The 26,895-nt window shown below is 43.2% G+C and overlaps 1 protein-coding gene across 4 annotated transcripts in view; it reads left to right on the forward strand.

Moving 5' to 3' along the window:
- The window catches only part of CDK19 (cyclin dependent kinase 19), a 281,016-nt gene that overhangs the window by 144,549 nt on the left and 109,572 nt on the right, over window positions 1–26,895 (forward strand). For 2 of the 4 annotated variants that reach the window (XM_038760794.1, XM_038760797.1), the window contains 2 exons: window positions 11,798–11,908; window positions 21,115–21,255. In XM_038760794.1, the coding sequence (XP_038616722.1) occupies window positions 11,798–11,908; window positions 21,115–21,255 (252 nt within the window). Of the gene's footprint in view, window positions 1–11,797; window positions 11,909–15,237; window positions 15,317–21,114; window positions 21,256–26,895 lie in introns of all 4 variants that reach the window. The other 2 variants (XM_038760798.1, XM_038760796.1) reach the window with 2 other exon arrangements.

Genomic DNA, 26,895 nt, shown 5'->3' on the forward strand with positions numbered 1-26,895 from the left:
GCCCCCTTCCTCCATCCCTGTCCGCCATCTTCAACTGTTTGTTCTCCAGTGGGTTTTTCCTCAATGCTTTCAAACATGCTCATGTCTCCCCATCTTAAAAAAACCCCTCCTATGACCCTATGGATCCCTCCAGTTCTCACTCTCTCTCCCTTCTACCGTTCCTCTCCAAACTCCCTGAGGGAATTGTCTGAACTCCCCGTCTCCAGTTCGCACCCACTGTCTCCCGTTCTTCGCTTCCCGTTTTCTCCTTGACCCCCTTCAATCTTGCTTCCACCCTCTTTACTCCACAGAAACTGCCTTCTCAAAGGTAACGAACGATCTTCTTCTTTCTTTGAAAAAGAAGACTTTGGGCCAGTTAAATGCCTGGCCAAAAGTCACACAGCTGACAAGTGTCAGAGCTGGGATTTGAACCCATGACCTCTGACTCTAAAGCCTGTGCTCTTTCCACTGAGCCACGCTGCTTCTCTGCTTCACCAAAGCCTGCCGTTCTCACCTTCACAACGTCGCCAAGATCCACCCTTTCCTCTCCATCCAAACCACTATCGTGTTAGTAAAATCACTCATCCTATCCCAGCTGAGTTACTGCATCAACATCCTTTTTTACCTCCCAACCTCCTGTCTCTCCCCACTTCAGTCCATACTTCACTCTGCTTCCCCAGTTGTCTTTCTACAGAAACTTTCTGGGCTTCTCAGTTTTCTCAGCTTTCTGCTTCTCAGAAATCACAGGTGGTCTCTCACCAGAAACGGAAGATTTCACTTTTAACTTGAGAATGATATGTGCACCTTCTTGTCATCAACTTGCATCCCAACAAGGCACATAGAGAGAGAATGGGGCTGGGCATCTAGAAATCTGAGTGCTCCTCTCAGCTCTGCTACTAACATGCCATGAGACCTCACTGTTAAGACACCTGCTTTCCCTACCTCTTAGATTGTGAGCCCTATTTGGGCAGGAACCGTGTCTGATCTGATCATCCTAAGCCTTTGGTGCAGAGTAAGTAGTTAGTAAATACCAGAGTGATTTACTCTAGACTGTTCTCTCTGGCCCGATGGGATACATTTTTATTTTATTAGCTTCATCTGTTTCTGTTTTACTGCATCCATTCAAATACCATAGTATTTGAACTGGCATCTTTCCTTCGTCAGAATTTTACAGCAGTTTATACTAGAAATGCAGTCGATAAAATAATAAATTTGGAGAGTCAAACTGGAACTCTCTATTTTTGTCTTTTCTAAGGTAGGGGAAAATAATTTATAAGGAAGGTTACAATAAATCGTTTAGAAATCTCTGTATTGGTTACTGTGATCAATATCACGTAGGTCTTGGGTGACCACAGTGAGCCTTCTTGTTCATCCGTGTGGGACCTCGTATAGGTATTTGTACATTGTTTCTGAGTAACCTATTCTTGAAAACAACTGCTCATTTGATTTTTCAGGTCACCTAAACTTCAGTTAGTAGCTCCAGGCAGAGGGCCTTCCTTCTTTTCATGATTGTTTTAGGTTTCCTAGTTCTTCTCTTATCTCTCTGGTTGTTCCTTCTCAGTCTCCTTCGCAGACTCCTCCTCTCCCCTCCCATTCCCTAACTGTAGGGGTTCCTCAAGGGTCAGTTCTTGGTCCTCTTCTATTCTCCATCTACACTCCATCCCTTGCTGAACTCATTAGCTCCTACGGGTTCAACTATCATCTCTTTGCGGATGACACCCAAATCTATATCTCCTCCCCTGTTCCCTCTCCCTCCCTCCAGGCTCGCATCTCCTCCTGCCTTCAGGACATCTTTACTTGGATGTCCTCCCTCCACCTAAGACTCCAAATGTCCAAGACAGAGCTCTTTTCCTCTCCATGACTTTCCCGTCACTGTGGACAACACACCATCCTTCCCGTCTCACAAGCCCGCAACCTTGGTGTCATCTTTGACTCCGCTCTTTCATTCACCCCACATATCCAATCTGTAACCAAAGCCTGCCGGTCTCACCTTCACAACGTCGCCAAGATCCACCCTTTCCTCTCCATCCAAACCACTGCCGTGTTAGTAAAATCACTCATCCTATCCCAACTGAATTACTGCGTCAATATCCTTTTTTACCTCCCAACCTCCTGTCTCTCCCCACTTCAGTCCATACTTCACTCTGCTTCCCCAATTATCTTTCTACAGAAACTTTCTGGGTACGTCACCACGCCTCTCTCCACCCCCACCAAAAACTCCAGCGGTTGCCTGTCAACCTCTGTATCAGGCTAAAATGCCTCACTGTTGGCTTCAAAGCTCTCCATCACCTTGCCCCCTCCTACCTCACCTCCCTTCCCTCCTTCTCTCCGCTCCTCTGGTGCCGCTGACCTTCTCACTAGGCCTCGTTCTTGCCTGTCCCGCCATCGGCCCCTGGCCCACATCCTACCTCTGGCCTGGAACGCCCTCCCTCCTCAAAGCTGCCAAACAATCACACCTGCCCCCTTCAAAGCCCTTCTGAAAGCTCACCTCCTCCAAGAGGCCTTCCCGGACTAAGCCCCCCTTTTCCTCAGCTTCCCTTCCCCTCCCCTCAACCCCGACTCGCTCCTTTTCTCTATTCCCCGTCCCCACCCCACAGTACTTGTGTATACATGTACATATCTATAATTCTATTTATTTATATCATTGCCTGTTCACTTGTTTTGCCGTGTATCTATCTATGATTCTATTTATATTGATGCTATTGATGCCTGTTTACTTGCTTTGGTGTCTGTCTCCCCTCTTCTAAACTGTAAGCCCCATGTGGACAGGGATTGTGTCTCTTTATTGCTGTATTTCCAAGCGCTTAGTACAGTGCTCCGTAAATACGGTCGAATCAATGAATGAACACAATAGCTCATATGGCAGAGATGCTTTTATCCTGTAGATGACTACTTTACTCTAGTTATTTGTTCAGATAAAATGTAATCTTCCCCAAGCAGTGTGGCCCAGTGGATAGAGCGTGGATCTGAGAGTCAGAGGACCTGGGTTCTAATCCCAGCTCTGCTACTTTCCGGCTGTGTGACCTCGGGCAAGTCACTTACCTTCTCATCTGCCAAATGGGAATTCAGTGCTTGTTCTCCTTTTTAGAATGTGAGCTCCATGTGGGCACGGTCCTACCTGATCAACCTGTATCAATCCCAGCACTTAATACAGTGCTTGGCATTTAGAAAACACTTAGCAAATACTATTATCATTAATAATAACAATATATATAATATAATAATAACAATTATGATGATCATGAACAATTTTCCACACAACCCAATTATAGAACTCTTCCCTCGACTGCAGTCCTCTATATATTCCCCACAGGACAAACTCTAACTATATATATAATATAATAATAACAATTATGATGATGATGAACAATTTTTCACACAACCCAGTTATAGAACTCTTCCCTTGACTGCAGTCCTGTATACTCCCCACAGGACAAACTCTGCAGACCAGCTTCTCTTGAATAATTTGTAGTTTAATGTTCATGATACCCTGTAGCTGTACAATGATCTTCTGTTTCATAACCTTTCCCTATTTATTCCAAGAATGCCTGGTCTCCAGCCGGTGTCTATTATTACTCTGCCCCTTCGTGCCATCCCACTTTAGGATTCTGACCTCATCTTCAAACTAGGTTGCTCCTGTGGAAACACCGCCTGACGATTCATATATTCAGTTATCGATATTAATATTACAATAACTAAAACACTGCCCTAGGGTCTGAGGTTCATAATCAAGAAGGCATGTTTCTCATTCTCAAGATATCTAGAATTTAAATAGATGAGAGACACGAATTGCCCAAATTATATCCAGATACCTGTGTGTCTGCCGAAAAAGAGCATGTCTCCGGTTAGCGGGTGGCTGAAGAACAGTCCCTAAAGTCATCCAGGAGGCCGTTGTTATACTGGGGTTCTTTCAGGTTTATCATCAATCGTATTTATTGAGCGCTTACTATGTGCAGAGCACTGTACTAAGCACTTGGGAAGTACAAATTGGCAACATATGGAGACAGTCCCTACCCAACAGTGGGCTCACAGTCTAAAAGATGTCATAAAAGTTTATGATGCCGTAGGCCCGGTGCTTTAGGAAGATGTAGGCCTCACCCACAGGGTGACACCTCGAACGAACAGCAACCTCTCAGGCCCCAGCCAGCCAACAAAGATATCAACTGCACACACATTCCTGCCTTTAAACAGCATCTGCCTTTTGTCACTCAAGCGCTCTGTGTTATTGGCAACCTGTATCTTGGGCCATTGGAGAGGATCTTGGACCTGACTCCTGCTGGCTGGGACAATCAATCAATCAATCAATCGTATTTATTGAGCGCTTACTGTGTGCAGAGCACTGTGCTAAGCGCTTGGGAGGTACAAGTTGGCAACACATAGAGACAGTCCCTACCCAACAGTGGGCTCCCGATTAATACTTGCATCTTGCTGCTTTTTACAGCCTCGATGACCGCAAACACTCTTCATATTCCCTACCTCCTCTCAGTGCTGACAGTCCTGGGCCTTCCTCCAAGGACTGGAGTCCTGAGAGGAGGGAATCATGGCCTTTTTCTAGTATTTTCCAGATATGATTTTGTTATCAGTTTCCCAAATGCTCCACCTCTTCTTACGTTTTACTGTCTGTGGTTCCATGGTTCCCTCCCTAAACTCTGGGAGGGATAAACAGATATAAAAATAGTCACAAATGGAGTAACCAAAGAAGTGAGAAGCAGCGTGCCTGGAGTCTGATCCCGGCTCCACCACTTGGCTGTTGTGCGACTTTGGGCAAATCACCTCACTTCCCTGTGCCTCAGTTCCCTCATCTGTAAAACGGCGATTAAGACTGTGAGCCCCACGTGGGACAGGGACGGTGTCCAACCTGATTTGCTTGTATCCATCCCAGCGCTTAGTTCAGTGCCTGGCACGTAGTAAGCGCTTAACAAATACCAATATTATTATCATTATTAGTTCTGAGGATGGGTATAAATAAATGCCGGAGATGGCTGTGGGTTATGTATGACTTGGGGTGCTGGCAGAGAATTGGGGAATGCTTTTAGGAGGGCTTTTAATGTGGGGAGAGCTGTGTGGGATTTTGGTAGGGGAAACAGTGGGGTACCATTTGTGACCATTGCTGGTACGGCTGCAACACCATGTGGCTTCCGTGAGTGGTGGAAAGCCTGGTGCAGCCCGGGAAGAACAGTGGGGAACCCAGCAGGTTCTGCGTTCGGGTGCGGAGCACCCTCCGCTCCTCCACTTCTGATCTCCTCACCGTACCTCGTTCTCGCCTGTCCCGCCATCGACCCCCGGCCCACGTCATCCCCCGGGCCTGGAATGCCCTCCCTCTGCCCATCCGCCAAGCTAGCTCTCTTCCTCCCTTCAAGGCCCTACTGAGAGCTCACCTCCTCCAGGAGGCCTTCCCAGACTGAGCCCCTTCCTTCCTCTCCCTCTTGTCCCCCTCTCCATCCCCCCATCTTACCTCCTTCCCTTCCCCACAGCACCTGTATATATGTATATATGTTTGTACATATTTATTACTCTATTTTACTTGTACATATCGATTCTATTTATTTTATTTTGTTAGTATGTTTGGTTTTGTCTCCCCCTTTAAGACTGTGAGCCCACTGTTGGGTAGGGACTGTCTCTATATGTTGCCAATTTGTACTTCCCAAGCGCTTAGTACAGTGCTCTGCACATAGTAAGCACTCAATAAATACGATTGATGATGATGATGATGATGATCCTGCCTGCCAGCCAGAATGGCTGGAGCGTGGGCCAGCTTTCTCTCACGGAGACTTGCTCTCCTCAGCACTTCGCCGAGAGCCGTGTTGGGCTGTCCGCAATAGAGTACAGCCCTGGATTTACTATTCCATAATTTATCCAAATACTTTTTCACATTTTTGGGCTCGGCAAGTTCACGCGTAATGAATTTCATACCAGCTCCTTGAAGAAGTGTTTCTTTCGGTTTGTTGTGAACCCATCTCCTGTCAACTTCAGTGGGCGGCTCCTTATCTGGTGAATTGGGATTAACTGAACTTCAACAAAATCTTCATCTTCAGCAGTGTTTGAGCACCTCTTGGTCTACCTGTATATATGTATATATGTTTGTTCATATTTATTACTCTATTTTATTTGTACATGTTTATTCTATTTATTTTATTTTGTTAATATGTTTTGTTTTGTTCTCTATCTCCCCCTTTTAGACTGTGAGCCCGCTGTTGGGTAGGGACCGTCTATATATGTTGCCAACTTGTACTTCCCAAGCGCTTAGTACAGTGCTCTGCACACAGTAAGCGCTCAATAAATACGATTGAATGAATGAATGAAAAGGACCTGGGTTCTAACCTCGGCTCCACCACCTGACTGCTGTGTGACCTTGGGCAAGTCACTTGGCCTCTGTGGGCCTCAGTTACCTCATCAGTAAAATGGGGATTGAGTGTGATTTCCATGTGGATAAGTCCCTTCATTCCTGTGAAGTTGGTGCCTAAGGGTTGAGATAGGTAGCACTATCTCTTGTCTCTTGAGAACCAGCTTGATATAAATATATATAAACATGAATATATGTATATATATATATATACATGTATTCACTCACACAAACATATGTATGTTCTACATATGGAAAGAGAGAGAGAGAGATTTGTCTTTCATTTTCAGAGGTGAGATTTTGTATTCTGGTGAGATGGTGAGAATCTGTCTATACAAGTACAGGTGGCTGAACAGAACAGTGAGTGACCAATACTCCACTGTGCGTAGTTTGCTGCACTAATGGGTTTGTCCCGTAGAGTGACTTTCTTTGTTTATAAGGCTGCTGCTTGGTGTCTTATAATCTTGGTGTTTTATAATCTTCATAAAGCATTGGTCGAGAAGAACAGTTCCTCTCCCGATTACTCTGGTCAAACCGGCCTGTTGTGTTGTAGTGGTCTCCCAACAGTGCATCTCCAAGGTGCGTCGTTTTAGAATGCTATTCACCACATTTTAAAATCAATCAATCGTATTTATTGAGCACTTACTATGTGCAGAGCACCACGTTTTAAAAAGATTTCTTCTGTCGTCCTGGATCGTCTTCCCCCTTCCAGCTTATCGTACACCAACTCCTTGGGCGTGCTTATGTCAGACGAGGGGACGGATGAAAGCCGAGGGCTGGAGTTAGAAGAATCGAGAGCAACACGGGCTCTGGGAGTTTGGGTGGGAGGGGTGCAGACAGTAAATTGCAGGGTAGCGTGAGAAGAAAGCAGAGAGAAAGGAGAGCTGATGGAGAGCCTTTAAGTTGAGGTTAGACATTTTTTCCCGTATGGGTCACTGGGGATTTCTGAGGAGTCTGGGAGTGATGTGAATATGGGCCAAGCACTGGGGTAGATACAAGATAATCAAAATGGAAGAGGGGAGCGGCAGAAGGTATCATAGAAGAAAAGCCAAATGGATTTTGAGACAGAAAATGTAGGAGTTGAATTTTGTATTTATTTATTAATTGTATTTATTGAGCGCTAACTGTGTGCAAAGCACTGTACTAAGCGCTTGAATGTCAGAAGTTAAACAAGGATAAGCTTTGAGGACAGAGAGGATGATGGTGTTGTCAACAGTGGGAAAGTTAGAAAGGAGAAACTTTAGGAAGGAAGATGAGAAATGTAGTTTATTTTTTAAATGGTATTTGTTGAGCACTGTACTAAGGACTTGCTTAGTCCTTAACTAAGCAGAGAAGTCACTTAACTTCTCTGGGCCGCAGTTACCTCATCTGTAAAATGGTAATGAAGACTGTGAGCCTCCTGTGGGACAACCTGATCACCTTGTAACCTCCCCAGTGCTTAGAACAGTGCTCTGCACATAGTAATTGCTTAATAAATGTCATTATTATTATTATTATTATTATTATTATACATAGCAATCAAAATTACAAAATCACACAGAAAGCTAAAAAATGCACTGTAAAAATAATGTGCATCATCTCTACTTACAAATGATCTAAAACGTATAGAGAGATGTTTTAATCCATTTGTTTATTGATTCTTCTGCCTCCCTCTTCCTAACTGTGGGTGTTCCTCAAGGCTCTGTTCTGAGTCCCCTTCACTTCTCCACTGGCACTCACTCCCTACCCTAATCTTCTTTCCCACAATTTGTATTTTTCCCTGCCTTTGGGCCATCACAATCTGAACGAGCCTCTAGCACCTCAAAATGCAGTACAGCCCAAACGGCAACGGAAACGGCATGGGAATCAGAGGACCTGGGTTCTAATCCGGGGTCTGCCACGTGGCCTTGGTCAAGTCACTTAACTTCTCTGAGTCTCTGTTCCTCATCTGTAAAATGAGGATTAAATCCTTCTCCCTCCTACCTAAACTGTAAGCCCCCATGTGGGACAGGCACTGTGTATAACCTGATTTGCTTGTATCCATCTCAGCACTTAGTACAGTGCCTGGCACATAGTAAACGCTTAACAAGTCTTCTAGACTGTGAGCCCACTGTTGGGTAGGGACCGTCTCTATATGTTGCCATCTTGTACTTCCCAAGCGCTTAGTACAGTGCTCTCCACACAGTAAGCGCTCAATTAATACGATTGAATGAATGAACAAATACCGTCACTATTATTATTATTGTTTTGTTTTGTTGTCTGTCTCCCCCTTCTAGACTGTGAGCCCGCTGTTGGGTAGGGACCGTCTCTATATGTTGCTTGTACTTACTTCCCACGCGCTTAGTCCAGTGCTCTGCACACAGTAAGCGCTCAATAAATGCGATTGATTGAATGAATGAATGAGAAGCCTTATGCCTCCAACCTACCCCTCCTCATCAAAAAACGCTTGCCTCACTCTTCTTCCCTCCCCGATGGCTATCTTCAACCGTTTATTCTCTGACCGCTTCCTCCCCTTGGCTTTCAAGCACCCTTGCGTCTTCCGTAGCGTAAAAGAACTTTCCCTGGACCCCATTCCCTGTGCCATCCAGTTATCACCCCATCTCCCTCCTCCCAGTCCTATCCAAACTCCTCCTCCTCAAACACCCTTTTTAACCCACCATAAACCATTTCCTGCCCCCTTCACTCTGCTGAAACTACTCTCTTCTATGATTACCAATGACCCCCTTCTTGCCAGATGTAACTGACTCTGTCCTAATCTTTCTCAACCTTCAGCATTACAGACCTCTCCCTTTTCCAGGAAACACTATCTATATATAGTATATATATATACTATCTATATCTATATCCACTTCTGACTTTTCTGGAACAGTTCTGTTGTTTATTCTCTTACCTCCATGGCTGTTAGCAGTTTTTTCACTGGATATTCCCCTGCCTCCCTCTCCCTAACTGTGGGTGTTCCTCAAGGCTGTTTTGAGTCCCCTTCACTTTCATTCATTCGTTTCATTCAAACGTATGTATTGAGCACTTACTGTGTGCAGAGCACTGTACTAAGCACTTGGGAAGTACAAGTTGGCAACATATAGAGACGGTCCCTACGCAACAGTGGGCTCACAGTCTAGAAGGGGGAGACAGAGAACAAAACAAAACATAGTAACAAAATAGAATAAATATCTACAAATAAAATAAATAGAGAAATAGAGTAATAAATACATACAATGCATACTTCTCCACTGGCACTCACTCCCTACCCTAATCGGGATCGGGAGAATGAGGAGACCTGATGCAAGCATGATGAGAACAGGAAAGTTATGAGAAGGAACAGGGTGAGACTATGTTCATTCATTCAGTCGTATTGATTGAACGCTTACTGTGTGCAGAGCACTGTACTAAGCGCTTGGGAAGTCCAAGTTGGCAGCATATAGAGACAGTCCCTACCCAACAGTGGGCTCACAGTCTAGAAGGGGGAGACAGAGAACAAAACAAAACATAGTAACAAAATAAAATAAATAGAATAAAAATGTACAAATAAAATAAATAAATAAATAAATAGAGAAATAAATACATACAATACATACTTCTCCACTGGCACTCACTCCCTACCCTAATCGGGATCGGGAGAATGAGGAGACCTGATGCAAGCATGGTGAGAACAGGAAAGTTATGAGAAGGAACGGGGTGAGACTATGTTCATTCATTCAATCGTATTGATTGAGCGCTTACTGTGTGCAGAGCACTGTACTAAGCACTTGGAAGTACAAGTTGGCAACATAATGTATGTTGTAACTATGTAATTCTTACCTGATAAGCCTGGCATTCGTAAAGGTGGAATACCTGAAATACAGTGTAAGCTAAGAGCCGTTTGAAGCGCAGTTTGTCATAACTGTACAGGACTGTCCTGGTTCCTCTTAACCCTAAACTGGGTAGCTTGGAAAGTAATGTATTTAAAAAACACCCATTTTGTTGAATGGAAGGGTCTCCAAACAGGAGTCAGTTTTGCTGGAGAAGCAGCGTGGCTTAGTGGCAAGCGCACGGGCTTGGGAATCAAAGGTTATGGGTTCTACTCCCAGCCCCGCCACTTATCAGCTGTGTGACTTTGGGCAAGTCGCTTAACTTCTCTGTGCCTCAGTTACCTCATCTGTAAAATGGGGATTAAAATTGTGAACCCCATGTGGGGCAATCTGATTACCTTGTATCCACCCCAGTGCTTAGAACAGTGCTTGGCACTTTGTAAGCGCTTAACAAATGCCATTGTTATTTATTTATTTTATATTACTCTTTATTTGTTCATTTTATTTGTACATGTTTGTTCTATTTATTTTATTTTGTTAATATGTTTCGTTTTGTTGTCTGTCTCCCCCTTCTAGAGTGTGAACCCACTCATGGGTAGGGACCGTCTCTCTGTGTTGCCAAAGTGTACTTCCCAAACGCTTAGGACAGTGCTCTGCACACAGTAAGGGCTCAATAAATACGATTGAATGAATGAACGAACACTGGGGTGGCTCCCAAGGAGATTGGGTTGGACGCAGGCCTTGTCCCGCAGAGGGCTCTTACCATGTGTAGTACTCTATTTATTTATTTATTTTATATTACTCTTTATTTTATTTTGTTAATATGTTTTTTTGTTGTTGTTGCCTGTCTCCCCCTTCTAGACTGTGAGCCCACTGTTGGGTAGGGACCATCTCTCTATGTTGCCAACTTGTACTTCCCAAACACTTAGTACAGTGCTCTGCACACAGTAAGCGCTCAATAAATACGATTGAATGAATTATTATTATTAACATTTAAATGTTAAAATGACATTTATCTTTGACACTATCCTTTCGTTTATTTCAATGATCCATCTCTTCTAGTGGCATAATCTGTAGACTGTAAATCCCCTGTGGGCAGGGATCATGTCGTCTAACTCTTTTATATTGCACTCTCTAATGTTTATGATAATGCTCTGCACACAGTAAACACTCAATAAGCATCATTGATTGATGGAAAATCACAAACTTGAAAAGACAGAAGATAAAACATTTCTAGTCCTATGTAACTGTAACTTCTGTAACTGTGTATGTACTTTCTCAGTATGTATTTTTTAAAACTTTTGTAGTGGAATGGAGAAAAACGTTGCAATCAATGACCATGGCTTTTTCCAAATTGGCAAATTATGTGTATAACTTCAGTTTATCAATCAGTCGTATTTATTGAGCGCTTACTGTGTGCAGAGCACTGTACTAAGCGCTTGGGAAGTACAAGTTGGCAACATATAGAGACAGTCCCTACCCAACAGTGGGCTCACAGTCTAGAAGGAGGAGACAGAGAACAAAACCAAACATACTAACAAAATAAAATAAGTAGAATAGATATGTACAAGTAAAATAAATAGAGTAATAAATATGTACAAACATATATACGTATATAAAGGTATATACAGTTTATGAGTTACAGTGATCAAATTATCAAATATTTCCCCCTCAGCAGACATGCTAATCTGTTTCTCTTTATTTTCAGCTTTTACGAGAATTGAAGCACCCCAACGTGATTGCATTACAAAAGGTGTTCCTTTCTCACAGTGACCGAAAGGTTTGGCTTCTCTTCGATTATGCAGAACATGATTTGTGGGTAAGTTTAAATTTTTCCTTGACTTCTGAAAGGCACGTTTTACGTAGATGGTTAAATCAATATTAGTGTCTACTGTGGACAGAGTACTGTGCTAAGCACTTGGGAGAGTACAGTAGAGTTAGTAAACATGACCCCTGCCCTTAAGAAGCTTACAACCTAGTTGGAGAGACAGGCACTGAAATAAATCACATATCGGAGGAAGAAGGAAAAGTGCCTGTGGATACGAGTTGGTGCTTAAATAATAGCGTTTGTGCAATTTTTACCTAAGTGCTCTGCAAGATTGTGAGCATTTACGGGCTCAGGTGCTACAGAGGTGCTGAACGGTTAGTAGTGGAGATAAGCAGCGGAGATTAGAAGTTAATCAGGGAAGATCTGGAAATGTGATCTCAGTGGGGCTTTGAAAATGTGGAGAGGCACGGCCTATCAAATTTGAAAGGGGAGAGAGTTCCAGACAGGGGGAATAGTGTAAGGAAGAGGTGGATGGAAGGAGGGGTGAGAACCGAGGCACAGTGAGTAGATTATCTTTAGAATGAAGAGTGTGAGCTGATATATAATGGGAGAAAAGAGTAGATAAGTAGGGAGGATGGAGTTGATTGAGTGCCTTTAATTCAGTAGGAAGTAGTTAAGTTCTCAGTGCTTCAGTTACCTCATCTGTAAAATGGGGATTTGATAATAATAATAATAATAATGATGGCAATTAAGCGCTTACTATGTGCAAAGCACTGTTCTAAGCACTGGGGAGTTTACAAGGTGATCAGATTGTCCCACGTGGGGCTCACAGTCTTAATCCCCATTTTACGGATGAGGTAACTGAGGCACAGAGAAGTGAAATGACTTGCCCAAAGTCACACAGCTGACAAGCGGCAGAGCCGGGATTTGAACCGGTGACCTCTGACTCCAAAGCCCATGCTCTTTCCACTGAGCCACGCTGCTTCTCACTCTGAGCCCCATGTAGGACATGGATTGTGTCCAACTGATTAGTTTGTTCCTTCCCCAATGCTTAGTACGGTGCCTGGCACGTAGTAAGTGCTTAACAAATGCCATAAAAAGATAATTTTCTGCTTGAAGTGGAATGGAATGACCAACCATTTGAGGTTTTTGAGGAGTGATGTGAGCAGAACGATGTTTTAGAAAAATGAACCAGGCAGCAGAATGGAGAGAGGAGAAACTGGAGGCAGTGATGACAGTGAGGAGAGTGATGGAGTAACCAAGTGGGGATGACAAGTGAAAGGGACGGCGTGGGGGACATTTGAATGGGAAGGAGTAGTCGTATACCAGAAATATTTGGGGGAAACATCAACAAGACATGGTGACTGAATATGAGGGTTAAAAGAGGAGGACTTTGAGCCCTTTGGGTAGGGATTGTCTCTGTTGCTGAATTGTACTTTCCAAGCACTTAGTACAGTGCTCTGCACACAGTAAGCACTTGATAAATACAATTGAATGAATGAATGAAAGGAGTCAGGGAGAATGTCAAAGTTGTGGGCTTGAGAGATGGGGAGGATCGTGGTGTTGAGTCTAGTGGAAAGAGCACAGGCCTGGGAATTAGAGGACCTGGGTTCTGATCCTGGTTCTGGCTCTTGTCTACTGTGTGACTCTGGGCAAGTCTCTTCACGTCTCTGTGCCTTAGTTATACCTCATCTGCATGGGGAGTAAGGCTCTGAGCCCTAAATCATCATCAATCAATTGTATTTATTGAGCGCTTACTGTGTGCAGAGCACTGTACTAAGCGCTTGGGAAGTACAAATTGGCAACATATAGAGACAGTCCCTACCCAACAGTGGGCACACAGTCTAAAAGGGGGAGACAGAGAACAAAACCAAACATACTAACAAACTAAAATAAATAGAATTGATATGTACCAGTAAAATAAATAAATAAATAGAGTAATAAATATGTACAAACATATATACATATATACAGGTGCTGTGGGGAAGGGAAGGAGGTAAGATGGGGGATGGAGGGGGGACGAGGGGGAGAGGAAGGAAGGGGCTCAGTCTCGGAAGGCCTCCTGGAGGAGGTGAGCTCTCAGTAGGACCTAAATGGGACAGGGACTGTGTCCAACCCAATTATCTTGCATCTATTCCAGCGTTTAGTACAGCTCCTGGCACATAGTAAGCCCTTAACAAATACCATAAAAAAATTGGGTGGATGCGAGCGGAAAGATGAGTAGTTGAGCTTTAGACAAGTTGAGCTAGTGTCTTGGAGAGAGGAGGAAATGCGGGATTGGAGAGAAAGAGAGGTCACGGCTAGCAAGGTAGATTTGGGGGTTCTCTGCAGAGAGGTGATAGTTGAAGCCTAAAGAACTCATTTGCACAGTTGTATATGGTTGACGTGGTTTTCTCCTGTTGAAAGGACTTACGAGGCCCAGTCCTGTCTTTATGATTCAAAATGTGCGCAAAGGAATTGATTTCAGTGATAGTGGTTTATGCACTCTATCCTTCTTGCCAGTTGGGTTCCTGAGAGGACATTAAATGCAGAAAGCTAGGAGCGGGGCAGGAGTGCGGCACATTTTTCAGTGCACACAAGATTCTCATGTGCGGAGCCCATTTATGGACAGATTGACCACAGCATAATAATGTTGTTTCATAGTGTCACAAGCTTGTTATTAGTCCCTTGAATAACCGTAATTAACATGATTAAAATTAATGGTGGTCACGCATTTGAGGGCAGGGATTGTGTGTAGTGATTCTGTTGTACTCTTTCAAGCAGCTGTACAGTGCTTTGCACAAAATAGGCACTCAGTAAATATGGGGCATATGCCAATATTGCTTTAGATGTGTGGGTTAGTAGTCTGCCCGTAAATGCTTTCGTATGTCCCTTGAGTCTCGTGTGACAGCCTGAAAAGGCATTGGCTTCCTCCTGCAAACTCTTAGTGACTTCTGTGTGCCACTAGCCAGTTACCTTGAACAATCAGAGAATGCACCAGAGAGGCCTTGTGGAAAATTGACTGGGACGAAAGGGTAACATTTTTATAAAATTGTAATACAGTGAAGGTATGCTGTTAGATATCTTAAAAGCTGGAGGGGCTCAATGTGTGGTTATCCTTCATTTTTGAAGACGTGACTGACGGTGAAATGTACATATGGGTGCGTTGTGGCCGAAAAGTTCCTAACACTATCCACCCGCAAAGACTATTTTTGCTTTGCTTCCTCGACACAATTCTTACAAAGCTTCTGCTTGAAAAACGTCATTCCTCTGTCGCGGTGTGTGCCGTGTTGGTCTGTGTGTAGCAACAAACTCCCTGTTTTCAGCTGAAATGAGGCCGTTAGTACTGTGTCCTTAAAACATTTCCTCTGTCCTCCTTGTTTTTGGTTTCCCAATTTCAGCTCATCGTACAGCACCTGTTTGGGTATTCTTCTGTCGTCCATTCTTCTCCCATGTCCTACCCAGGGCGGCTGTGTTGAGGTGAGACTGACTTTGTTCGAGGACTTCATTGTTTGTGATCCCGTCATGCCATTTGATGTTGAGCGTAGCCTAGCAGTGACACTGTTGGAACTTCTAGGAGTGGGATATAACCTATGTGGGTCTTTGAGTAGTAGAGGGTAGAAAACACTATAGCCTTTCAATCCCCGCTACTGCCATTTCCTTTGTGCTGGCTGCTTTGATTGTGATTTTCTACTTCCTTGCCTCTCATTGCGTTGTTAAGGATGCTGCAGAGGTGATACGATTTCACGACGATAACGTTTTGCTCTGTGTTGTCAGTGTAGAGACTGCTTTAGAAAGATAAATGTATGACTTTCCTTGTGATTCAGTGAAGCATTTTACAATCATTTCCCTACCTTCCTGGGTATGTTCAGTAAACCTGGAATGACTGCCTCAGGTACTTTAATGCTAGAAGCGTTTCCCAGAGGAGCAAGAACACTTACATCCAGGTCTTTTCTACATCCCGCAGCATGGCTGTGGGGACTGAATTAAATAGGATTGGACCCAATCTAGATACTGTCATTAAATCTTATACGATCAGGGATGGATAAGACCGATTCTGACATGGCCAGCCATGCTGACATGAAGTAATCTCAGAATCTTGGAAAACTTTTCAGGGCATCGAGGCTTACTAAGCACCTTCCAGAGTGAAGATCTAGGGATTGCACTCTCCCAAATGCTTAGTACAATGCTCTGTGCACAGTAAGCTCTCAGTAAGTATAATTGATTGGTATTGCCAAATGCTCTTGTAAGGTTTTTTTAAACCATATAGTGGTCTTGCTGCTAATTCCTCACTTTCCTCACAATAAATCATTTATTTTGAGCCCGAAATTTTTCGCAATAGGGTTTCTGAGTTTTACATCTAGTAGTCCACTTGTCTGCCTTGTGACCTTGGGCAAGTCACTTAACATCTCTGTGCCTCCGTTACCTCATCAGCAAAAGGGGGAACAAGACAATGAGCCCCATGTGGGACATGGATTGTGTCCAACCTGATTAGTATATATCTACTCCAGTAATTTGTACAGTGCCTGGCACATAATAAGGCCAATTAGGGCCTTGTTCTGGGGGGAAATAGGGGTGTTTTCATGAGGCTTTACTGATGAAACAAGCCATGATAATCGATATTACCGTAAGAAAACATTTATTAGCAAACTCAAACCATTAATTGTAAAAGATCATGCTTCCATTAAGCCCTCCAACCTGGGGTGATGAGATGTCTGACACCATTTAAGCCTTCCAACACAGGGGCGATGAGGATTTCCTACCGTGGGATGATCATTCTCCGTCGACGTTCGGTCCGAGTGTAGGCTTCGGTCCGAGTACAGGCCAAAACCAGCATGGGCGTCCCCGGTTTAAAGATCTCCTCCAGCCTGGGATGTCTCAGTCATCCCGTTGGATAACAGTGAGCAGCCATGACAGGCATTTTCCCCCACCCTTTATACCATGTTTGTTGACTGTTACATTGAGCTTTTCCTGTAATGGCCCTAATCCACCAATTACATACAGTTCCATTGTCTTCTGCTCTTAGAAGACATTTTACCCGGCCCCTGTGGGCTAACATTTGGGCCCCTGTGGGCATTTGGTCTTCTCTTGGAGCCTAACTGTCTGGCTAACTGTGATCCAAGTTTAACACGTTGTTTATGTGAGGTGCAAACTGCACTGCTCACCCTGTATGTGACATTTGGCAGGATGTATGCTGTGCCACAATGTGATTCCGGAGAAATTTGGTCAATGATGCGCTTCAAGAGCCGGTCTTGCAGTATGCTGGCCAAGTCTTTCTAGCAATCTAGCGTAATCAATTGCATCTTTTGAGCACTTACTGTATGCAGAGCTCTGTACTAAGCACTTGGGAGAGTACAATATAACGGGTCATTCCCTTCCCGCAGTGAGCTTACAATCTAGAAGGGGAGAGCGTAATGAGATGAATCAGAAATTAAAACACCAGCTGACTTTTTACCTTTCTTCCTTGAGTTTCGGTGTTCCTTTGTATTGATAAGAAGCATATGTGAGAGATTAAGGAGGCTGTCTCCTCCACACTTGGGAATCTCAGCGGATAGGAGGGAATGCCATTAAGTCTAGCTGCTTTGCCAAGTTTCGTGGCTATGGTTCAGCAATTTCCCAATTGTTAGGACAAGTGAGATGTCTTTATATGTTGAAAGTTTTTTCTGTGTTTTGATGCCTTCATCTTCACTAGCAGTATATTATGGGTAATTTTGAAACCTATCATCCGTTATGTCTTTATATGTTGAGACTTTTTCTGTGTCTTGATGCCTTCGTCTTCCCTAGTAGTATATTATGGGTAATTTTGAAATCTTTCATCCATTTCTTCTTGACTGTGTTGAGGCTGGGACCATCTTCACTTTTCAGAGATCTTGTGATCACAGGTAGAGGCCGTGTAACGACACAGAAGTTCTTGGTTTCATGGCAGTCTGCATAGCCTTGGATCTTCTCTGCTTTAGCATTCCATCACCTGTTTAACACGTTCCTTAAATTGATTTGCATGTCATGACAGAATCCTGTCTTGGAATCCTCATTTTTGTCCGAATCGCGAAGTGCTGCTAGATATTATTGGTGCTGCAAATGTTACGCTGCTAGTGGACTTTTTACGTCTGAGTCTTTGGGAATTCGTCTGGCCATGCCAATCGTCTTGATGGCCGCCTGGTAGAGAGTATCATGGAGAAATGGCAATTCATTTTTTATATCGGAGATGGTTGTTGGAGTTTCTTGTTCCAGTAGAGCCGTTGAACTGTTTCCGTGGATGTCTTCAACTTTCAGTTGCTTAAAATGTAGCTATCTTAGCAGTTTGGAGGCCACTTTTCAAAGCAGTAGGTATATAGTCTGTGTGATCTTGGAATGATTCAGGTGATGGTCCATGTAGCAGTCTGCTTTGGGCATGATGGGATCTCGACTCTGCGAAATATAGGCAGAGCTTGGACTTAATAATTGGTTCTTGAAAACAGTCTCATAATTCAAAACACTGTATGTTGGAATCAATCTACTCTTAGGAATAATGGTGTAAATGGGGATTTGTTCATGATCCCAGGTCAGATACCCCCCCACCCCCCCCAGAAAAATTCCCCAAACATTTTGCTCCATTACAGATGAGTAATAAAGCCACATCCATTCATTTATTTTGAGCCAGAAGTTTTTCGCAATAGGGTTTCTGAGTTTTACATCTAGTAATCCACTTGTCTGCCTTGTGACCGTGGGCAAGTCACTTAACATCTCTGTGCCTCAGTTACCTCATCAGCAAAAGGGGGAACAAGACAATGAGCCCCATGTGGGACATGGATTGTGTCCAACCTGATTAGTTTATATCTACTCCAGTAATCTGTACAGTGCCTGGCACATAATAAACACTTAAATACTAAAAAAAAGTAATTCCACCTCCTCCCACACACCGACATCATTCTCCCCAATCTTCTTTAAACTGTCTCCACACCATCCTGCATATTGTGGCTTTAAAGTGTTTCTCCATGTACCTATAGCTATCAAGTTTTCTCTCCACTCCTTTTCCAAATGCAAGCGTCTCTCCCTCCTTCCCCACTTGGTAATTTTTTCTTAATTTTTACAAGATATTTAATAGGTGGAATGGTGCCTTCCCCAGCTGCCATTCCCTCCCTGAGACTATGAAATATCCAGTACCAGGCCTGGGAGGAGGGGTAGATTTAAGGGCGCCCAGGAGCCATGGGTAAATAGGTAACTAACTTGGCTGTGAGGATAGTGATGTGAAAATATGGCAAGTGCCTGGACCTCGCTGGCCATCTGGATGGAGAGGTTGGGGTGGAATTTGGGAATGTGGAAGAAGAATTGACAAAATTTGGTGGGGGTGGAAAGAGGGAGGAGTCAAAGCTATGGGGAAGATGGGGGTCTTGGCAGTTGAGATGGGAAAGTTAGGTGGAGGAGAGGATTTGGGAGAGAAGATAAGAGTGAAGTGCCATTGGGGCATCCATGTAAAAGTATCTTGGAAGCAGGAGGAAATGTGAGATTACAGATAAGAAGAGAGGTTAGGGCCAATGATTTGAGGGGGGGGGTCATCACGTTGATGTGAGCCCACTGTTGGGTAGGGACTGTCTCTATATGTTGCCAACTTGTACTTCCCAAGCGCTTAGTACAGTGCTCTGCACACAGTATGCGCTCAATAAATACGATTGATGATGATGTAGTTGAAGTGGTGGAAAGCACATGAGTCCTCAAGAGAGTGTTGAAAAGAACAGAACAGAATCTTGAGGGATACCCAAAGTTAGAGAGTGGGAGGCAGATGTGAGCCCGTTGTTGGGTAGGGACCGTCTCTATATGTTGCCAACTTGTACTTCCCAAGCGCTTAGTACAGTGCTGTGCACACAGTAAGCGCTCAATAAATACGAGTGAATGAAGAACCAGCAGAAGAGACTGAAAAGGACTGGTCAGAGAAGTAGGAAGTAGGAAGAGAATTGGGAGAGGATTGGGTTGGAGAAACCAAGACAAGATAGCGTTTCCAGGAGAAGTATATTCATGTAAGTGGCACTTAGTGCAGTGTTCTGCACTCAGTAAGCGCTCAGTAAATACCAATGATTGATTGATATCCCCTTTCCTTCTTTGCCTAGTGGAAAGAACACATGATTGAGAGTCACAAGACCCGGGTTTCAGTTCCACCTGTGCCGCTGGCCTGCTGTGACTTTGGGACTGTCCTTTAACCTCCTTAGGCTTCGGCTCCCCAGCTGTAAAGTGCCGTTAGTCAATCGTATTTATTAAGCCCTTACTGTGTGCAGAGCACAGTACCAAGTGCTTGGGAGAGTACAATGTACCAGATTGGGTAAGCACGTTCCCAGGATTGTGAGACATTTGTGTATTCGGAACTCTGATCTGATGACTTTACGTCTAGTTCAGTGCATAGTAAGCACTTAATAAGTGCCATTGTGAAGATTATTATTCCTCATGTCTGCACTATATTTTAGAGTCTGTCACCTACCCGAGCCACCCCTAGATTTTAAGCTTCTTGAAGGCAGAGATCATCTCTACTAATTCTCTTGTACTCTCCCAAGGGTCAGTACAGTGCTGTGCACATAGTCAGCGCTCCATAAATATTATTGATTGGCTGACCAGTAGGTTAGTTTGGAGGCAACTAAGAGAGAAAGCTGGGGAATACCAGGTAAGGAGAGCTAATATGGAAAAGAAGGAGAGTTGGGAATGGGGGTTGGATTTCTTTTCTCCTGTTAGTGTTAGCAAACCTGTTATTCTTGGTCTGGGCTGCTATTGTCTCACAGGGTAATGGCAGATAAAAGAAATGTTGCGCATGGGAAGGTGAGTTCTGGAGCAACAAACCCACCCGCAGAAGGGAGGAGATGGCAAGATGAAACTCCTACCCAACAAAATGGGAACACATAGGAACAATTAGCCACAACCAAAGTAATAAGAAATACCGTAAGGGAAATAAATGAACTGATATAGACATATGTGCTGTGGGTAGACAATGGGATGGCCTGAGTCATTCGTTCATTGTCGTATTTATTGAGCGCTTATGTGTGTGCTGTACTAAGCACTTGGGAAGTCCAAGTTGGCAACATATAGAGACATGAGGGGATTAGGCAAGACATATCTTGGGAGGCAGCATTTTAAAATTACGCTGGTCATTACGTAGTTCTGCCGGTCAAATTCTTTTCTGTATTTATCACACACGGTCAATAAATGTTGAAAAGGCTTTAACCGACACAGAAAATAACCATAACCTGACCTCGGTCTTGTTTTATGAAAATTTTTGCTCCACACTATTAAAGTAGTCTTACTATTTTAATTTTTAGCACATTATCAAGTATCATCGTGCTTCAAAAGCAAATAAAAAGCCGATGCAGTTGCCAAGATCTATGGTCAAATCGCTACTCTACCAGATCCTTGATGGAATTCATTACCTCCATGCAAACTGGGTGCTTCACAGAGATCTGGTAAGTACTCTACATTTTGCCTGAACAATGCTGGTTTAATAAGTACTATAATATCTTCAGAATTAGGAAAATCTCAGTAACAGTATTTCACATTGATCTTGGTCTCTGGTCCTATTACTGTTGCTTACTCAGCAGAAAGTTTCAAAGAGAAAAACAAACATTTATTGTTTTTATCTTTGATATACAGACTGGAATATGGTAAAAGGGTTGCAAATGCTGATGTAATCAAACACTAGTCTATCAACTGGTATTTATTTGTTAGGCCGCTCAATTTGAGTGTAAACTGTTTGTTTTAGGGTATTTCTTAAGCACTTAGTGTGCATCAAGCCTTGTTCTAAGTTCTGGGGTGAGATACAAGTTAATCAGGTCAGGCACAGACTCCTGTCCCACATGGAGTTTCCAGTTAACAATAGTTTGCCAAAGAAGATGATAATAATAATAATAATGATGTTTATTAAGCGCTTACTATGTGCAAACCACTGTTCTAAGCGCTGGGGAGGTTACAAGGTGATCAGGTTGTCCCACAGCGGGCTCACAGTCTTAATCCCCATTTTACAGATGAGGTAGCTGAGGCACAGAGAAGTTAAGTGAAGATGGTGGTTTAGCCTCAGCAAAATATATTCACAGTACCTAAATCATCATCATCATCATCAATCGTATTTATTGAGCGCTTACTGTGTGCAGAGCACTGTACTAAGCGCTTGGGAAGTACAAATTGGCAATAACTCTTTAGTTTCAACAAAGAAATGACCCAGAACAGCTCTTTTGGTTCAACAGTTCTTTAAAACAACGTTCTTGCCCTCAGCCAGAAGTTTTTTTCTTCTCCAGAAGCCTTTTGCTTCCCTACAAGGAGTTTTTAAAGATTTCTTTATTCCCAAACTTGGTTCGGTTCTCCTTGCTGCGCGTAGCCTTTCACAGAGAACCTCCCTACTGACCCTGCTGAAGGGAGCCTCCCTCCCAGGATTCCTGATTTTTGAAGTCCCAAAGTGGAGGCAGTCTTTTCCTGGGTCCTGTCAATCAAGGGTATGTATTGAGTGCTTACTGTGTGCAGAGCACTGTACTAAGCACTTGGGAGAGTACAATTCAACAGAATTGATAGAAACGTTCCTTTCGCACAGTGAGTTTACAGTCCAGAGGGGGAGACAGAATTAAATAAATATAATATATAATTTATAGATCTATACAGAAGTGAAGCAGCGTGGCCTAGTGGATAGAGTTCAGAGTCAGAAGGACCTGGGTTCTAATCCTGGCTTTGCCACTTGACTGCTGTGTGACCTCAGGCAAATAACATCACTTCTCTGGGACTCAGTTACTTCGTCTGTTAAATGGGGATTAAGACTGCAAGGCCCATATGAGACAGGGATTGGGTCCATCCCAATTTGCTTTGGTCTACCCCAGCGCTTTGTACAATGTCTGGCACATAGTAAGGACTTAAATACCACAATTATTATTCTTTTGTGCTGTGGGGCTGAGGGTGGGGCAAATGCGAAATGCACCAAGTTCACACAGATCCAAGTGCGTAGATGATGCAAGAAGGGAGAAGGAGCCAGGGAAAAGAGGCCTTAATGGGGTCTTAATGGCCTCTTAAGAAGTGGGGAGATATGGACTGAATATTTTTTAGAGAAGTGGTCCAGGCTGGAGAATGAAGTATGGACTGGAGTCGGGAGAGACCAGGATCCTATCTCAGGGATGGATCAATTTCAACTTCAACTGACATTTATTGTGTATGTGCTCACATGCATGCACGCATTAGTTATAAGGAGCATCACAACCACAAAATACTTTTGTTAGCCGTGAGTATAGTTATATTTTAGGCAACACAGTATTTAATATGTTCCTGCTCTTTTGATTCCTCTCACTTATCCTAAACAGGCTGCTAGGGATACCAGAAAATTGTGATTTGGCAAATTACCTTACAAGAACAAAGATTTTACATACATTGGATGTACCAAAGGACTTCAAGTTAAAACATTGTTTGGTTGAAAGTTTCTTGGGAGAGGTGACACGTTTAATAATAACCTACGTAAAAATAGGCTTGGTAGTCAAAGTGTGACCGTTTCATTTATTTTAGCTTCCTAGATGTGTAATTTCTAAAGATCCACAGTTGGATCAGAAAAATAATTAGATTACAGCTATTAGCATTAGCTGTTCAGGCGTCTGGCAGATCTGTAGCTTTTTGGTAATTGAGAGAAACCCAGAAATAGTAAACCTAGAGATTTAGGAATAAATGGACACGACAGATTAAGATATGGTTTTGCAGTCAGGTCTTCAAACCATAAAAAGCCAGTACTGTTTACGGCATAATGTGAAGAGAAATCATGTCACTAGACGTGCGTGTTGATATTTCACACTGAGTGATTTTGCTATGATGAAATTTACAGTACAGTGTTTTGTTTAGGGTAATTGACTTCCAGAATTTTATACGTAAATTAGAGATAATTCAAATAGAATTATAATAATGTTTAAGAGAATTAAGGAATTCCTTTATAACGAAAATTAAAGAAGCTGGATAAATTTGGAATGGCTAAGTGACGAGGAATGAAAGGCAGAAATGTACAAATATTTGAATTACGTAATGTAAATGCAGAGGCAGAAAAGGATGTTTTTAACATAATAGAGCAGGGTAGAGCTTAGAGTTCTGGGATAAAAGTACTGACAAAACTATAAGTTCTTATGAGGAAATATTTATTGGGTCCAAATTTCAAGAATTAATAAAAAGGGCCCTATGATACGACCTTCCTTTTGTCACTTGTGAAAATCCTGGAGGACAGTTTTAGACCTGATGGATTTATCTGATCTTCAGGGCACGTGAAAAGGACTGCAGTTCTGTGGCAGTGTGGTTAGATTTTGTGGGAATTGCCAAAGTCTGATTCCGTTGTCTGCCCCCAAAACCTTGAAAGGAGATATTTGCCTTGGAAAGAGGAGCATCATAGCCTAGTGGAAAGAGTACAGGCCTGGGATTCAGGGGACCTGGGTTCTAATTCCGCTCTGTCTTGGGCAAGTGTCATAACTTCTCTGGGCCTCAGTTTCACCTGTAAAATGGGGACTCAATGCCTGTCCTCCCTTCTACTAAGACTGTGAGCCTCATGTGGAACAGGGACTATCTCCAACCTGATTAACTTGTAATAATAATAATAATTATGGTATTTGTTAAGCACTTGGTGTGTGCCAAGCACTGTTCTAAGTGCTGGGGTAGATACAAGGTAATCAGGTTGTTCTGTGTGGGGCTCACAGTCTTAATCCCCATTTTACAGATGAGGTAACTGAGGCACAGAGAAGTTGTGACTTGGCCAAAGTCACACAGGAGACAAGTGGTGGAGCCGGGATTAGAACCCACGTCCTCTGACTCTGAAGCCCGTGCTCTTTCCATGAAGCCATACTGCTTGTATCTATCCTAGCACAGAGCACAGTGCTTGATACAAAGTAACCACTTAAATATAATGATAATAATAAGTAGTAAGCTTCTTAGGTGCTGTCACTTATTTCCTAGTTTCACCTACACGTAAATGCTTATTGAGTGTGAATAGGCCATGTAACAAAAAGTGAAAATCAAGAACCTTTAAATCAAAAGTACAGTTGTCCAATCTTCAGTCCCTGAGAAAATTAGCGTCTTCTGTTCTCAGCTGTAACCCCTTAAACCAAATGAAGTTAGGTTGATTTTGATTTTTAGAAGCCTGGCTCAGAGGAAAGAGAACGGGCTGTGGAGTCGGAGGTCATGGGTTCAAATCCCGGCTCTGCCACTTGTCAGCTGTGTGACTTTGGGCAAGTCACTTAACTTCTCTGTGCCTCAGTTACCTCATCTGGAAAATGGGGATTAAGACAGTGAGCCCCACGTGGGACAACCTGATCGCCTTGTAACCTCCCCAGCGCTTAGAACAGTGCTTTGCACATAGTAAGCGCTTAATAAATGCCATTATTATTATTATGAGAACTAATCACACAATGAATGACTTCAGGTTTCACGTCTTAGTCAATTTATCATTTTCCCATATGGAAGCCAACCGTCCAAATGTCAAATAAACATTTTTGCAATGGTTTTATTCATCTGAACTTTTAAAATTCAGTGTTTCTGTAGGTTTCTAAAGCTTAGACCTCACTGAATCTCGTCCTCTAAGTAGTCTTGCATTTCCTCCTGCCTTCAAGACATCTGTACTTGGCTGTCCGCCCATCACCTCAGGCTTAACATTCCAAAACAGAACTCCTTATCTTCCCATCCAAACCCTGTCCTCCCTGAGACTTTCCCATCACTGTAGAAGGCACCACCATCCATCCTGTCTCACAAGCCCGTAACCTTGGTGTTATCTTTGACTCTTCTCTCATTCAACCCACATATTCAATCCATCACTAAATCCTGTCAGTCCCACCTTCCCAACTTCGCTAAAATCCACCCTCTCCTCTCCATCCAAACTGCTACCCCGTTAATACAATCACTCCTCCTATCCTGCCGGGATTACTACATCAGCCTCCTTGCTTACCACCTAGCCTCCAGTCTCTCCCCACTCCAGTCCACACTTGACTCTGCTGCCCAGATCATTCTTCTACGAAAACGTTCCGGACATAGCGCTCAATAAATACGATTGAATGAATGAATGAATGAATGAATGAATGAATATGCCTGTCTCCCCCTCTAGATGATAAGCTCGTTGTGGGCAGGGAAAGTGTCTACCAACTCTGTCATATGGTACTCTCGCAGGCACTTAGTACAGTGCTCTGCATGCAGTAAGTACTCGCTAAATATCATTGAGGCTGATGATGACGTAGGAAAACAGCACATGGATAAAAAGGCACAAAAACTGCCCCTCTAAATCTCCATTACAATAAATAGAATTTGATTACACTTTTAAACACTTTATTTTCTGCAAAAATGCAGATTTAAATGTACCTGGTCTCCTAATGATGGATGGCCTATATTGGAGCCCTACCTCCTTCCCCTCCCCATAACACTTGTATGTATTTGTACAGATTTATTACTCTATTTTACTTGTACATATTTGCTATTCTATTTATTTTAATAATAATAGTGCTGGGTAGGGACTGTCTCTATATTCATTCATTCATTCATTCAATCAATCGTATTTATTGAGCGCTTACTGTGTGCAGAGCACTGTACTAAGCGCTTGGGAAGTACAAGTCGGCAACATATGGAGACGGTCCCTACCCGACAACGGGCTCACGGTCTAGAAGGGGGATACAGACAGCAAAACAAAACATGTGGACAGGTGTTAAGTCATCAGAATTATATGTTACCAACTTGTACTTCCCAAGCGCTTAGTACAGTGCTCTGCACACAGTAAGCGCTCAATAAATACGATTGATGATGATGATGATGATTTATTATTAAGCGCTTACTACATGCAAAGCACTGTTCTAAGCGCTGGGGAGGTTACAGGGTGATCAGTTGCCCCACGGGGGGCTCACAGTCTTCATCCCCATTTGACAGATGAGGTCACTGAGGCACAGAGGAGTTAAGTGCCTTGCCCAGAGTCACACAGCTGACAATTGGCGGAGCGGGATTTGAACCCATGACCTCCGACCCCAAAGTCCGTGCTCTTTTCCACTGAGCCACGCTGCTTCTTTGTTAATGATGTGCATATAGCTTTAATTCTATTTGTTCTGACGATTTTGACACCTGTCTCCGTG

Source organism: Tachyglossus aculeatus, chromosome 19 (assembly GCF_015852505.1).
Source record: "Tachyglossus aculeatus isolate mTacAcu1 chromosome 19, mTacAcu1.pri, whole genome shotgun sequence".
In the NCBI taxonomy this organism is placed as follows: Eukaryota; Metazoa; Chordata; class Mammalia; order Monotremata; family Tachyglossidae; genus Tachyglossus; species Tachyglossus aculeatus.